The 17,140-nt window shown below is 37.2% G+C and overlaps 1 protein-coding gene across 6 annotated transcripts in view; it reads left to right on the top strand.

Annotated features, from left to right (window-relative positions):
• The window catches only part of LOC143776520 (teneurin-2-like), a 3,926,626-nt gene that overhangs the window by 334,655 nt on the left and 3,574,831 nt on the right, over positions 1 to 17,140 (top strand). For all 6 annotated transcript variants that reach the window (XM_077265978.1, XM_077265979.1, XM_077265980.1 and 3 more), the window contains exon 2: positions 16,668 to 16,787. In XM_077265978.1, coding sequence (XP_077122093.1) covers positions 16,668 to 16,787 — 120 coding nt within the window. The remainder of the gene's footprint in view (positions 1 to 16,667; positions 16,788 to 17,140) is intronic.

A 17,140-nucleotide genomic window follows, 5' to 3' on the forward strand; every position in this document is an offset into this window, starting at 1 on the left:
TGGATCGTTTAAAAGGTCTAATCAAATCACATTATCTGGCCAGAGTAGAAAGGGGTGTTTTCCATGCCTATCATGTATCAACTGCAACATGATGCTTAAAGGGTCAAGTTTTGTTCACCCAATTACTCGAGAAGAATACAAAATACAGCATTTTCTAACTTGTGACTCTGAATTTGTTGTCTATTTGTTGCAGTGTCCTTGTTCCTTATGGTATGTCGGTGAAACGACTTGTGATTTTAAAACTCGTATTAATCAACACCGACATACCATAAGGAAAAAGAGTATGGATTTGCCTGTGTCTAAGCACTTTGTAGAGAAATCACATACAGAAAAACAATTGCGATTCCGCATTATTGACATGATCCCTGCTCAGAGAAGAGGAGGTGATCGAGTGCGATTACTTAAAAAGAGAGAATTGGAGTGGATTGTGAAACTTAATACACTAAAACCACATGGACTAAATGTGGATTTCAAAACTAGTCAAGTCCTATAGAAGGTGTTAACATGCTTTTCCTTTTTCATATATGTACTAAAAAACTGTTTTTAATTTGTTTTTTTCAGATATCCCAATCTATGAAAGTAAAGACGTATTCTGTGCACAAATTATTGGTAGTTGTTTGAAAATATGGTTTGTTAATATTCTCAAATAAAAAAAATATGACTGGCACTCACTTGTCCCTTTATGTATTTATTGTTTCATTATGGTGGAAAATTATTTGGTCTATTTCTTACGGGTGACATGAGTTAGTTGAGGGGGATTGTCCACCCCTCATTTTCTCTGTGTCCCTGTGCTGATGCACGAAGCCCCACTTAATTGGGGAGGGCTTTCGTGAATCTTCTATGGACTTATGTCCGGACCATTCACGCCATTAGGGCTTAGTAAAGGCTCTTTTAACAATAAGGGCATTGTGGATGTGTCTATATATGCATATGAACAGCGCTTTTACCAGCCAAACAAATGTAAGATTTTTTAGTATTAGTTTGCTAGTATAACATCCAAAAATGGCTTAGGAGATAAGCGCTCAGTAAAAACATATATATTGTTTTTTTTATTTTCGGAGTTTTCTATCTTTCTTCCTGAAGTTAGGGATTATTCCCTTTTCCAAGATGGATCATTTGAAGAGGGCTGTCCATGATCGGCGACCATCAAACTTAACTGAACTGGAATTGTTTTGTAAAGAGGAATGGTCAAAAATACCTTCATCCAGGATCCAGGAACTCATTAAAAGCTACAGAAAGCGACTAGAGGCTGTTATTTTTGCAAAAGGAGGATCTACTAAATATTAATGTCACTTTTCTGGTGAGGTGCCCATACTTATGCACCTGTCAAATTTTGTTTGAATGCAGATTGCACATTTTCTGTTAGGACAATAAACCTAATTTCAAGGCAGAAACATTACTGTGTCCAACAGTTATTAGATATATGAAACTGAAAGAGCTGTTGCAAAAAAAAAATTTTCATAAAACATTAAGCTTAAGATTAATAGGGGTGCCCAAACTTTTTCATATAACTGTATATATATATATATATATATATATATATATATATATATATATATATATATATATAACAAAATAAATTAAATAGAAAAAGGAACACAATTTAAAATATTTATACTTGTTATTTATGGTTGTAAACAAAAAAAGATAAGGCGGTGTAAATCATTGATAAATGATGAGGTATATCATAGAAATATTAGTATTTGCACTGCCTCAACATATATCAGTTTGGAGCACACCCCTTCTTTTCATAATGTTTGCATTTTTATTTATTTCTATACATTATCTTATTTTATATAATATATTTACTGTATTTTACAGACTATAAGATGCACCTAGGATTTAGATGAGGATAATAGGAAAAAAATTTGAAGCAAAAAATGTGGTCATGATGCACTGTTATGTGGTGGATCTGCTGCTGACACTGGGGGTAATGTCCCTCAATTCTGTACTAATGTCTCCCATCATGTTGTATATGTGGCCCATCCCTTTCCCATCTTGGTATATATGATCCCCTTCCTGATATATATGGCCTTCATCCTGGTATGCATGATCCCCATCCTGGTATACAGTATCTAATTCACATCATGTTATACCGTATATGAACCCCAATCCTGATATATACAATCCCCATCTTGATATACAGTATATGATCCCCATATTGGTATATATGGCTCCCATTCAGGTATATATGGCCCCCATCCTGGTATATATGATCCCCATCCTGGTATACAGTATACGATCCCCATCCTGGTATATATGAAACCCATCTTTGGATATGTGGCCCCCATCATGCTGCACACATAAAACAATTCCACTCACCTTCCCTCCACTCCCTCGCAGTGCAGCTTCCTCTTCTTATGCTGGCAACTGAGTTCAGCATATCACCCGTGCAGCGCATGACATCAATGCCATACACCCCCACACCCTGATGTCAGCTGCTGGAATAATCAGTGCTCTATAATTTTCCTTAATAAGGTACACACGTGATCGCCTAGCCACTGCAGGAATCTGGCAGCTGCAGCTAACACATGTGCCCATTATTAAGGAGAATTAATATTCACTGCTCCCTATGCCCATAGTCCCGCCTATCTCTCGGCTTGGCTTCAGTGCACAGGGGTGGGAGGATTATAGGCATGGAGAGTCGTGCATATTCACCTTCCTTATTACTGGGCATACATGATAGCCAAGTCCATTGGTACCTGCCTCCTGTGACTTGCTCCCCCGCTGCCCTGCCCCCACAGCCAGGTATATTGGGACTATAAGACACACCCCACATTTCCCTCCCACATTTTGGGGGAAAAAATGTATGTCTCATAGTCCGCAAAATACATTACTTGTCTTGCTTATTCATGTGTGAGTTGGTATGGGTAACTCTGACTATTATGCTTCATCTTTTATCCTATATATGCTATCTCCCAACATGGTTATTTATATGTCCTGCTACATGAATATATATCTCAGAAGGCAATCAGTTTATGTTTGGTCACCATTTAAGTAGTAAATAGACTACATATATGTTCTATATACTAGACAGCTATCATGGTGTGATAGAAATATAGTTTTGAAAATATATTTTTATATCTATATATGGTTCATTACACTGGTCAATGCAATTTTTCTGGCAAAAGGTTTGAAAACATATTTTAAGTCAATATTGGCTGCTAATTACAAATATAAACTCCGTTTTTGGCTATCACATCAGAATTTCGATATATTTTCAATTTTTGATGAAAATTATGCCTAATGTTTTATGATAAAAACACATGATTTTCGGTACTACATTTTGTATATTTTTAATCAAGGAATAACAAAGATTACAAAGTCTATGTACAGGAAATCAGATATACTTACAAAATTAAACTACAAAATATAAAAACATATACATATGGCACACATATGAATGACAAATGGCAGTTATTTGAACTTTCTTTTCATGGCTGATCTGTGATGTACAGCTTCTTGGTTGTCTCTCATCAAGCTCCAGCAATAGTCAGCAATCATATGTGAGTCCCACCGGCCTTGATACCTTTCACCCATTGTTTTAACCCCTTCACCCCCGGAGCTTTTTCCGTTTTTCCGTTTTCGTTTTTCGCTCCCCTCCTTCCCAGAGCCATAACTTTTTTATTTTTCCATCAATTTGGCCATGTGAGGGCTTATTTTTTGCGGGACGAGTTGTACTTTTGAACGCCATCATTGGTTTTAGCATGTCGTGTACTAGAAAACAGGAAAAAAATTCCAAGTGCAGTGAAATTGCAAAAAAAGTGCAATCCCACACTTGTTTTTTGCTTGCCTATTTTGCTAGGTTCACTAAATGCTAAAACTGACCTGCCATTATGATTCTCCAGGTCACTACGAGTTCATAGACACCTAACATGACTAGGTTATTTGTCACCTAAGTGGTGTAAAAAAATTCCAAACTTTGCAAAAAACAAAACAAAACAAAATTGCGCCATTTTCCGATACTCGTAGGGTCTCCATTTTTCGTGATCTGGGGTCAGGTGAGGGCTTATTTTTTGCGTGCCGAGCTGGCGTTTTTAGTGATAGCATTTTGGTGTAGATACGTTCTTTTGATCGCCTGTTATTGCATTTTAATGCAATGTTGTGGCGACCAAAAAAACGTAAATCTGGCGTTTCGAATTTTTTTCTCATTACGCCATTTTAGCGATCAGGTTAATGCTTTTTTTTATTGATAGATCGGGCGATTCTGAACGCGGCGATACCAAATATGTGTAGGTTGGGTTTTTTTTTATTGATTTATTTTGATTGGGGCGAAAGGGGGGTGATTTAAACTTTTATATTTTTTTTATTTTTTTCACATTTTTAAAAACTTTTTTTTTTTACTTTTGCCATGCTTCTATAGCCTCCATGGGAGGCTAGAAGCAGGCACTGCCCGATCGGCTCTGCTACATAACAGCGATCATCAGATCGCTGTTATGTAGCTAAAATGCAGGTGTGCTGTGAGCGCCGACCACAGGGTGGCGCTCACAGCCACCGGCAATCAGTAACCATAGAGGTCTCAAGGACCTCTATGGTTACAATGGAGGAGCATCGCCGACCCCCGATCATGTGACGGGGGTCGGCGATGCGCTCATATCCGGCCGCACGGCCGGATGCGGTAGTTAAATGCCGCTGTCTGCGTTTGACAGCGGCATTTAACTAGTTAATAGCGGCGGGTGATCGCGATTTCACCCGCCGCTATTGCGCGCACATGTCAGCTGCAAAAAACAGCTGACATGTCGCGACTTTGATGTGCGCTCACCGCCGGAGCGCACATCAAAGCGGGGGTCCCGACATGTGACGTACTATTCCGTCACATGTCGGGAAGGGGTTTCAATGTCCTGATGAAAATGCTCCCCTTGTTCCTCGCTCACATCCATTCCCCAAGGTTCTCTGGAAAAAAGTCCAAATGGCTGTATAAATAGTGAATCTTGATACTCATTCTGCATTCAGCACCCTCAAATTAGTCTAAAACTGTTCTTAAAGTCCATGCCAGAATTTTTTTTTTTCTATTTGTAGACCAGTGTTATATGTTATATTTACTCTTTTGTGTAAAGAACTACATTCTGGAATCAGTGTTACATCTTTTATGATTGAGATACAAAAATTATGTTCTGATTGGCTTTCCTAAATATTTTTTGTTGTTTTCTTATGGTTGTTTGTGGGGTTTTTTGTTACACAGTGTTTGATGGTCCATGTTCTAGAGCTATAAAGTCAGAAATTTCATGTTCATTGAAATTAATTCTAATACACATCATTTAGAGTGCTGAATACTTTATTATACATAATCAATTAATTATTGTTAATATTCATACAGGAAGATTCTTGTCACATATATTTCTATCTTTCAAAATACAGTCATGGCAGTGTTGGCACCCTTGAAATTGTTCCAGATAATGAAATCAAGTTCCAAAGCATTTCAAGCTGTCCTGCAGGCTCAGGGTGCATCAGTGTCAGCACGAACTATCTGTCGACATTTGAATGAAAGGAAAAGCTACGGCAGGAGACCCAGGATCACCTCACTGCTGACACTGTGATATAAAAATGCTAGACTGCAGTTTTCCAAAATGTATGTGAGAAAGCCAAGATCTTTCTGGGAAAGTGTCTTATGGACAGATGAAGCCAATATAGAGTTTTTTTGGTAAAGCACATCATTCTACTCTTTACTGAAAGCAAAATGAGGCCTATAAAGAAAAGAGCCCAGTGCCTACAGTCAAATATGATGGGGGCTCAAAGATTTTTTTGGGTTGTTTTGCTGCCTTGACTGTGTGCGAAACATGATGAAATCTGAAGATTACCAAAGGATTTGGTGTTACAATATGGTGCTGAGTGTCAGAAAGCTTGGTCAGCACCATCGGTCTTCCAGCAGGACAATGACCCCATACATACTTTAAGAAGCACCCAGAAGTGGATGGAAACTAAGTGCTGGAGAGTTCTGAGGTGGCCAACAATGAGGCTAGATCTAAATCCCATTGAACACCTGTGAAGAAATCTTATTTATTAAAATAAAAAAATAAAGATAAAGATTATTATTCCTGTTGGGAGAAGGCACTCTTCAATTAAGCGATACCTGGAGCAGTTTGCAAAAGAAGAGTGGTCCAAAATTCCAGTTGAGAGATGTAAGAAGCTTGTTGATGGTTATAGGAAGTGACTGATTGCAATTAATTTTGTTGGACCCATTTTTGGGGTTCTGTGTGAAATCATGTCCAATTTACCTTTTTTTGTGTTGTTCCAGTACAGACAAAGGAAATAAATATGTGAATAACAAAACATTTAATTGCAATAATTTTCTGGGAGACATACCTCATTTTCTGGAACAATTTCAAAGGTGCTAACACTTTCGGCCATGATTGTATATGGTATGTATAAAAGATTCTGTAGAGGCTAGCTAAATCTGACAGGTAATAATTATTCTGTTTAACTATTTTCTTCTTGTTTCCATTATTAACAAGATTCAATCTTGTGGATATTCAGATGTATGAGCTGTATCATTTCCATAGCGAAAATTATTTAAAAATTGCAATTAGTGCTACTGCTTTTCAAGCATTTTTACACTTGTGTATTAGTAAATTTTAAAAACCACTGACTTAAGAATTTCAATATAGTTATTTTTTAGAGACCTTCATTGTCTTTGCAAAGTTGCTATTTATGGCTCTAGGATGGCTCCACAAAACATAATCATGTAATTTTTTTGTTCAAGTACATTATTCTCATTGCCATGTTCGCAACCAAGAATTAGATATGCTTCATATCCAATATACACTTGTAAAAACAATTAAATGGATTGCAACTTTTGTAATTTGAGATTTCTCAGACAGGCCACCGTGGCAAAAGACATAGATTAGTCCATGGATTCAGTGGGGAAATTGTCATTTTATATTTCATATAATAAATCCCTCCTTAATAGCTCCTTGATTGCTTAATTTTCTGGGAAATGATTTGCAGCCAATTTCTTTATTCATCTTACCATAATAAATAGAAACTTAATGGTCATTAATGTTCATCAATCATCTATTACGAAGAGAGTAAAAACTTTCCAAGATTTCATTATCTGGCTGGTCAATGCTAATTTTCCTTTCTCCACCATTCTTAATGAAACTGATGACTCTACGAAAGGTTTCCTCATTACACTTAATCTTGGCTCTTACTCAAATTACCTTGATGAGATCTTGACACATGTCAATCAAAAGTGTATTACAATGTAATCTCACCAAAACAATTCCAATTACCTTTTCGGAGCTTCTCCAATGACACTTTATTCTAGAGTACAGTAGTTAACATAAGTGCCTAGTAGAATTGTGCACGCTAATGCAAATAGCCTCAAGCTCTCAATCCAGAAAATAGTTCATTCTGACAACTACTATTTGTTATTCTCACAGATAGAAGGCAGATGGAATTAAGAACAAATTAGTTTCAAACTTGGTCCCATCTCCTCTTCTTTATTGTGTAAAAATGGAGATGGGCATATGGTTATGTGTAAAAAGCTCAGGTAGTTCTTCTGGAATGTAATAAAGCTGGTAAGGTCACCAAAGATGTGGCGGTATCTTTGACATTCCTAAAAAATATGTGCATTTATATCTATTTAAGGTAAATGTAAGACAATAAATTACCTGTTTTATATTTTGTTAGTGGGTATCTGTTGTATAATTCACAAGTATTAACATAATTGGGTGCTGTCTTCTAAGCATAATAAATAATTGCAACTTTATCAAATAATGATAAAAAAGAAAATCAAGAAGAGTTAATTTAGTTTAAATTCTATTATCCATGCAGTAAAAATATTACCATATCTTAGTCAGAGATTTGCGTAGTCAGCTGTTCTAAAGTAGATTTTACGCTGGTAAATGTATACTTTACGATCTAGGACTTCCATGCATTACCTTGTTATTACAGCTAGACCTTATTTTCTAATGTTTGAGTCTATCTTCGCTATGCTATAGACCTAAAAAAGATTGATTAAACAGTTTCTTTCATTTTCCTTCCAATACATGATGGAAAAAGCTGGGTTTTGATGGCTAAATGCAAAGACTCCATGTTTTAGCTCTGTGGCTATTTAAACCCTTAGTGATTGAGCTAATTTTGACCTTAATGATCGGGTCAAATTTCTTAAATCTGACCAGTATCACTTTATGTGGTAATAAATGGAATGCGTCATCAAATTCCACTGATTCTAAGACTGATTTTTTGGGACATATTGTACTTCATGATAGTGGTACATTTTGGTCGATATGTTTTGTGTATATTTCTGAAAATATCGAAAATTTGACAACAAATTTGAAAATGTAGCAATTTTCAGAGTTTACATTTGTATGCCCTTAAATCAGATAGTTATAAAATACTAAATAATTAATAAATATTATTTTCCATATGTCTACATCTTCATCATTTCAAACCATTGTTTTTTGTTTGGAAGTTATAAGGCTTAAAAGTTGATCAGCAATTTCTAATTTTTACAACTAAATTTACAAAGCAATTTTTTTACGGACCACCTCACATTTGAAGTGACTTTTTGGGGTCTATATGATAGAAGATACCCCAAAGTGACACCATTCTAATAACTGCACACCTCAAGGTTCTCAAAACTACATTTTAGGCTATGTGCCTACGATCAGTAATAGCAGCGTTTTGGACCCAGCATATTTTTAATTCCTCCAAAACGCTGCATTCTAATCATGCAGGTAAATCCGAATGTTCTAAGTGAACTATGGGAATTTAATACATCTAATGCTATGGGGAAGCTATGAAGCAGGGACTAGCCTCTCCGCTGCTGAAATTCTGCGGCTTCTAAACCCGCACCACAAGTGAGTTTATGCAGCATTAAATAGTAGCACAGTAGACATGGGATTTCTATAAATCCCATCCACTGTGCTTGTAATGTAGAATGCAGCATTTTGGACGCAACACATCTGCACTGCGTCCAAAACTCTGCTATTCCTGATCATGAGCAAACAATGAAGCTGTAGGAGAAATCAGCACAAATAGGGTTGTATCCCATGGATAGATTAACTGTTAACTCAGATTATACTAACCTGATGTGTCCTTATGTTAGGGCAAAAACGTACAGTACAGACCAAAAGTTTGGAGACACCTTCTCATTTAAATATTTTCCTGTATTTTCATGACTATGAAAATTGTACATTCACACTGAAGGCATCAAAACTATGAATCAACACATGTGCAATTATATACTTAACAAAAAAGTGTGAAACAACTGAAAATATGTCTTATATTCTAGGTTCTTCAAAGTAGCCACCTTTTGCTTTGATGACTGCTTTGCACACTCTTGGCATTCTGTTGATGAGCTTCAAGAGGTTGTCACCGGGAATGGTCTTCCAACAATCTTGAAGGAGTTCCCAGTGATGCTTAGCACTTGTTGGCCCTTTTGCCTTCTCTCTGCCACCCAGCTCACCCCAAACCATCTCGATTGGGTTCAGGTCTGTGATTGTGGAGGCCAGGTCATCAGGCGTAGCACCCCATCACTCTTCTTCTTGGTCAAATAGCCCTTACACAGCCTGATGCCTGAAAAAAATGATGGTCCAACTAAACGCAAACTGGATGGAATAGCATGCCGCTGCAAGATGCTGTGGTAGCCATGCTGGTTCAGTATGCCTTCAATTTTGAATAAATCCCCAACAGTGTCACCAGCAAAGCATCCCCACACCATCAGACCTCCTCCTCCATGCTTCACGGTGGAAACCAGGCATGTAGAGTCCATCCATTCACATTTTCTGCGTCGCACAAAGACACAGTGGTTGGAAGCAAAGATCTTAAATTTGGACTCATCAGACCAAAGCACAGATTTCCACTGGTCTAATGTTCATCCCTTGTGTTCATTAGCCCAAACAAGTCTCTTCTGCTTGTTGCCTGTCCTTAGCATTGGTTTCCTAGCAGCTTTTTTACCATGAAGGCCTGTTGCATAAAGTCTCCTCTTAACAGTTGTTGTAGAGATGTGTCTGCTGCTAGAACTCTGTGTGGCATTGACCTGGTCTCTAATCTGAGCTGCTATTAACCTGCGATTTCTGAGGCTGGTGACTCAGATAAACTTATCCTCAGAAGCAGGGGTGACTCTTGGTCTTCCTTTCCTGGGGCGGTCCTCATGTGAGCCAGTTTTCTTGTAGCTCTTGATAGTTTTTGCCACTGCACTTGGGGACACTTTCAAAGTTTTCTCAATTTTTCGGACTGACTGACCTTCATTTCTTAAAGTAATGATGGACACTCGTTTTTCTTAGCTGCTTTTTTCTTGCCATAATACAAATTCTAACAGTGTATTCAATAGGACTATCAGCTGTGTATCCACCAGACTTCTGCACAGCACAACCGATGTTCCCAACCCCATTTATAAGGCAAGAAATCCCACTTATTAAACCTGACAGGGCACACCTGTGAAGTGAAAACCATTCCCAGTGACTAGCTCTTGAAGCTCATCAAGAGATTGCCAAGAGTGTGCAAAGCAGTCATCAAAGCAAAAGGTGGATACTTTGCAGAACCTAGAATATAAGACATAATTTCAGTTGTTTCACACTTTTTTGTTAAGTAGATAATTCCACGTGTTAATTCATAGTTTTGATGCCTTCAGTGTGAATGTACAATTTTCATAGTCATGAAAATACAGAAAAATCTTTAAATGAGAAGGTGTGTCCAAACCTTTGGTCTGTACTGTGTATGTAGGATTATCAGCTGCAGCAGATCCTCAGGTCAGCAAGTGACAGTGTCAGTATAAGAATAACGGGATATCTGTAGATGTTATCCATGCTGCTGAATATTACATCCACAGAAATCCCATTATCCTGATTCCTGATCATAGACACATAGCCTAAGAAGTTTATTAACCCTTCAGATGCTTCACAGGAATTAATGGAATGTAGAACAAAGGACTGAATATTTTACTTTTTTTTCACAAAAATTGTACTTTTGCCCCATTTTTTTTCACTTTCACATGCATAACAGGAGAAAATGAACACCAAAATTTGTTGTGCAATTTCCCCTGAGTACAGCCATACTCTATATGTAGGCGAAAACTACTGATAGATATAGGTGTGTGGCTTCCACATTATTTATCTATTAAGTAACAATATAATTACAGTCATTTTTTCTTTTATTCTTCCAATTTTATTTAGTATAGTAGTTGAGGGCTGGGGGCAGCATGGTGGCATAGTAAGACTGTTGCAGCGCTGGGCTCCTGGGTTCAGATCAAGGATAACATATCTAAGGAGTTTGTATGTTCTCCCCATGTTTGCTGGGTTTCCCCCTGGTACTCCGGTTTCCTTGCACACTGAAAATATATACTGATTGGGAATTTAGATTGTGAGCCCTATTGGGACAGTGATGATGATGTAAGTAAAGTGCTGTGGAATATGATGGTAATGTATAAGCAAGTAAATTAAATAAATTTCTTGCTCCTTGTGTCTGGGGAAACCTTTATTGGTAGTTAAATATCATCCCTTAGAAGCCTAAATAGCCTATTATTAAAAAGAACCTGTCACCAGAAATAGCGCTATTCACCTGCAGATATGCTGTTATGCAGGTTAGTAGCGTTATTATGCTGCATGGCACCTCTGTACTTTATTGTCCCCTCCAGCTTTCAGTTTCAGTCATAGGCGCGGGGGCGGCACTTGTTCAGTCACTGCTCTCAGTATGCAGAGCAATGGCTGTAACAGTGCTCCCTACACTGACTGATACTCACTTTGCATTGTGGACGGCTGTCAGTCAGAGCTGGGGGCGCGTTTAGAGCTCTGTATGGTAAGAGCAGTGACTGAACCAGCACCAATATTGCCCCCGCCCCATGACTGAAACTGAATCCTGGCCAGGAGAAAACAGTTCATACTTTCCCCACTGCATTTGGCTATATGCAGCTGCCGGCCAGCATAATAATGCTATTTAACTGCAGATTAACCCCATGTTTGCAGGTTTATAGCATGACTTCTGGTGACAGGTTCCCTTTAAAGGATCATATAAAATACACGGTGCTCATCATTTAATGACCACCAATCGAAAACAAGTTTGCTGGTCTGCAGTCATTTAATAACCTGTATATACAGGCCACCCCTGCTTCAGATGCAATTTGAACTGTAATAAGTCGATCAGTGCACATACGCTACCTTTGTTATCGGCAGCATAGGTCTTGTTTGCACAAACGCAAACCAAAGGATCATTTTACCTGAGACACTAATATCTAGCTTGTTCATAGGTCATTGGCAGCTTCTTTAGACTACACAATGATCTTTCCTAGGAATCCTCGTTCTTGTTAATCGTGCAGTGTAATTACACCTTAATGCATAAATATTTTTGTTAGAATTAATCATAATTTTAGACAATAAGCCCCATACTTTCATTTGAAGAGTAGAGAATGACTTTTTAGGTTGCCTAAAAGTTCCAGTTCAGCCATGTTTCCCTCCCTTACATGTTATTTCTATTTCCCCCCAAGGCAGTGATTTCATACAGACAATTACTGGTGTCAGCAAACATGTTGTCGCAGTTCACTGGATGATTAGTGCTGATATTTTGTTGAAAGAATAATTTCGGCATATCAGAACAATAAGCAGATAAGCCACGGGTTAAGCATATCACACCCGACATCCCAGGCATCTCACCTTATCAGCATTCAGCTCTCACAAGCTCCTGTTTCTCAGGAAAAATTAATATACATTTTGAAAGGTATAGCTTTTACAAGTTAGCCCAGGGGAACATATGATGACATGTGAGATGTGTGGTTAGCATGTGTGACAAATGTACAACAATCTAACAAGGTAAAATATTCACCCACAAATTCACAATGCTGTATAGTCTCAAAGACAAAAAAGTAAATATTGTCACAACTCACAACTTAGCTGCCAAGATTGCCCGTCTCCAGGGTTTGCTGGACAGACAAACCAAGTAGTTTAAGCTCAGCACAGACAATTTACCATCAACAAGATATTTTTCTTTTCATATGGAAAAACATATTTTTGAGTACAGTGGCTAAATAAATCTTAGGCCATCTGGCTACCATCTATGCTTAAAGCTTTGTTAGGTATCAGGCAGGCCCACAGCCTTGCCACGCAAACAAACCTTTATTCCCTAAACTGGAGCGGGAGCCTACCTTTCTCTTCCCAATCCAACAACCATCCCTCATCTTAGATGAACACACTCCTGCTTATAATACCTATAAATAACTGAAGCACATGCCAAGTAAAAATTCAAAAAATGTATTATTTAACAAATATTAACACACAACTGTTTTTAAAAGATTCAGTGGATAAATACACACATATGAACCTGGGAACACAGGATTTACTATACCCATGCCATAAGCATATTCAAAAAATGGATAAATATCCAGAGCATATAAAGAATTTTTTCTAAGGTTCCTCAAAAAGGGCTACCTTATATATGGAGCAAAGCTTTCTTGAATGTCAATCAATGTTATATAATTCAACGTATTTCTCTTTGCAAATAGTGCTTTTGGACTCATATGTCAGTCACATTTGGTATTCAATATAACATTCATAAAGCATAGACACATAAATAAGGAAAAGAGTTTTCCATACAGCTCTATTTAAATGCCCATATAGCTTATGGCTCTATATAAAAACCTTTGTGGCTCCTCACAGCCAAATTGTCTACATATATAATTATAAGCTTGCTTGCTATCTCTATATCCAAAAACAATCAATAACATTAAAGTGCATAGTGCTAAATAATATTCAATATTAGTGCAAAACATGCTTTAGAATACTTGCAGAGACAAAACCATATTGTGAGGTGCAAAACCAAGCTACTAAATATGGCAGCAATCAAATAAGGATAACTAAGGTGCAGTGGTTAAAGTGCAAGCATGCTACTGAAGGTTTGTAAAAGTCAGCTAGACATAAGGGAGGAGGCAAGTCAGCTAAATTCAAGGGGTATACATGACCTGGTTGGCAGGAAGTGTCCCGACGCACGTTTCGCGATAGCTTCTTCTGATGGGGATCCATTTGTGTGTATTTATCCACTAAATGTTTTTAAACAGTTGTGTGTTAATATTTGTTAAATAATTTTTTTTTTTTATTTTTACTTGGCATGTGCTTCAGTTATTTGTAGGTATTATGTTATTTTGGAAGCGCCATTTGTGACTAGGTCATTTCTTTTTGGTTATATCCTGCTTATAATATTTTGTGATCGTGTGTACCACAATGTGGTAGCAGATGTGGGTGGCAAATTCATTTTTCATTTTTTTGCTTTTAGCTCTTTGAACTAACCTCTTGATGCTATTCACCAGAAACATGGCCCTTTTATTACAAATGTAGTATCCGTAAGTGTAACTGCCACTTTGAGTTTTGGTTGCTGGGATTTTTCAATTGCTAAAACAAAAGGGCACAAACTCTCAGTAAAGCGCTATGCACCATTGGCTGTTAGTAACTCTACTAAGCTGTAATCGGGTAGATAGAGTCAGTAGTATCGTGGCTTACGAGGGCCTATAGGCACATACACATGAATGTAGAAAAAGAGCAGCACGTCCAAGGAATAAAATAACGGAAAAAAATGGGAAATCGAAAAAACCTTTGCAATAGAAAAGGTTCATATAATATCCTGAAAGACTGACGCTCCTCTGTCGCAACAATAACACCCTTACTCAATTTGAAGTGGACGGACTGGAAACACTATATGGACTATGGGTGTAGTGAGCTATGAGTGTAGGTGGGAAATCAGCTAAACTTGCCTCTCTGAGGAGGGCAAAGCAAACTCATTCACATCTAAAGGGGTACAACACTGAGCCAAGCACTTCTGCCTTACTGTCTTAGCACCCAAACCGTAGCTAATCAAATTGTTGATGTCACCATGAAAAAGGATTTCTTAAACAGTAGTTACTCTTTAAAATGCTGCAGTAATCTCTGGTTATAGTAATGAACTTGTGTCCCTGACATTTCATTGGTGACATTCAGGCATTGTACTAAAGCTAGTATAATTTGTAAGTTCAGGTGACAATTAGGCGATTCCTGAAATGTTGTTAATTTGTTACATGCCTGATGTAAAGAACGTTCATGTACTTTGATGCAGTCTAATTTATTTAATACTAAATATGTAACATAAAAACTTCATTGATGCCTTGTCAACTTCTACAATATAATTAATTGCCAGTGAAGGGTATCATCACCTGCTCCTAAAAATGACATACAGTAGAGTCTAATTGGCTGTTTAGGAAGCTATTTTAAACCCCTAGATCCATTTAATTATCTATCATATATCACAAATTGTCTCTTAGATGAATGATCAGTGAATCGGTGGAATGCAGTCACTGCGTGACAGTGACGTGCATAAGTGTTGCAACTTTGTGGCAGATTTATTTTCCTTGTAGTGCCTCTTTTGATGCATGTCCTTTCTATTACATATAATATCTGTTCTACTTGCTTGATACTTTAGGTTTCATTATCAAATATAAGCATGTTTTTTCTCATTCTAATAATAGACACAACTTTTTATTGTGCTATGTGGTAATATAATAAATTGAACACATAATTACTTCAGCAGATGAAGGACAAATAAAACAAATTGTGAATCTGCCTGATTGTATTATTTTTGTAGTTCTCTTAAAATTAACAGATTAAATTCAGCTTCCACATACAGTCTTGGCCGAAAGTGCTGGCACCCTTGAAATTGTTCCAAAAAGTTATGTATTTATCCCAGAAAATTATTTCAATTACACATGTTTTGTTTTACACTTGTTTAAAAAATGGACATAATTTCACCAAAAATCCCCAAAATATGCCAGATAAAATTGTTGTCACCTTTCCAGAATTGTGGGTATGCAATTCTTTTTCAAGAATGTGATGCTTGATCATACTTATCTGTAACAATTAACATGTGTGGGCAATATGAAAATCATACCTAAAAACAGATACAAAGGAGAGAAGTTGACTCAATCTTTGTATTCTGTGTCTGTGTGTGCTACACTAAGCTCAGAGAACAGAAAATGGAGAAGAAAACTGTCTGTGTCACTGAGAACCAAAATTGTTGAACAATATCAACAATCTCAAGGTTACAAGTCCATCTCCAGAGATCTTGATATTCCTTTATCCACAGTGCGCAACATAATCAAGAAGTTTACAACCCATGTAGCTAATATCCCAGCAATGAGTCCAGATTTAAATCCCATTGAGTTAAGAGATCTTAAAATTGCTGTTGGGAGAAGTCACCCTTCAAATATAGAGAGACCTGGAGCAGTTTGCAAAAGAGTGGTCCAAAATTCCAGTTGCGAGGTGTAAGCAGCTTGTTGATGGCTATAGGAAGTGATTGATTGCAGTTATTTGTTCCAAAGGGAGTGCAATCAAATATTAAGTTGAAGATACCAACAATTTTGCTGGGCCCATTTTAGTGGAGTAGAGGAGTAGAGTGTGAAATTATGTTCAATTTGCCTTTTTTAATGTTGTTCCAATACACACAAAGGAAATAAACACGTGTATGACAAAACATGTGAAATTGCAATAATTTTCTGGGAGAAATACTTCATTTTCTGTAACAGTTTCAAGGGTGCCAAAACTTTCTGCTTTAACTGTTTCATCCACCCATCATAAAATTACATTGTTATGAGTGAAAAATATCCAAAGTTTTCTCAAATACTGTAAAACTTGCTGAAATGATCCTTATTCTCAACACGTGCATAGTAATCATGTAGTTTTGAATTCTAATCACTTTTTTTTGTTATTTTTTAGGAAAAGAAAGTCCAAACTCCAAATGTTGTTATTCTGAGAGTGGTGGAGTGACAAAGTTGGGAAGCCAAACAAATAGTAGGTATCCAAAAACTCCATGCCATTTGGATCTCTACTCAGAAGGTGAGTACTTTTAATAAAATTCCCTACTATTGGTCAAATACATTATTCAGTCTATGTTGCAATGATTAAAGGGAATCAATCAGTTGGATCAACCATCCCAAGTCATTTTTATGGGCATATACATATTAGAAATTGAATTATTATTATACATTTTTATAGCGCCATTTATTCCATGGCGCTTTACAAGTCTTGGATGCGGTTGTGGGAAGAAGAGATAAGAGGGGAGTAGAGAAGGAGATCTTGTGAGGATCGAAGGTTGCGTGTAGGTAAGTACCGGGAGACCATGTCACAGATTTATGGACGAGACAGGGTGTGGATGCCTTTGTATGTCATAGTAAGGGTTTTGAACTAGA

Source organism: Ranitomeya variabilis, chromosome 5, assembly GCF_051348905.1.
Source record: "Ranitomeya variabilis isolate aRanVar5 chromosome 5, aRanVar5.hap1, whole genome shotgun sequence".
NCBI classification, from domain to species: Eukaryota; Metazoa; Chordata; class Amphibia; order Anura; family Dendrobatidae; genus Ranitomeya; species Ranitomeya variabilis.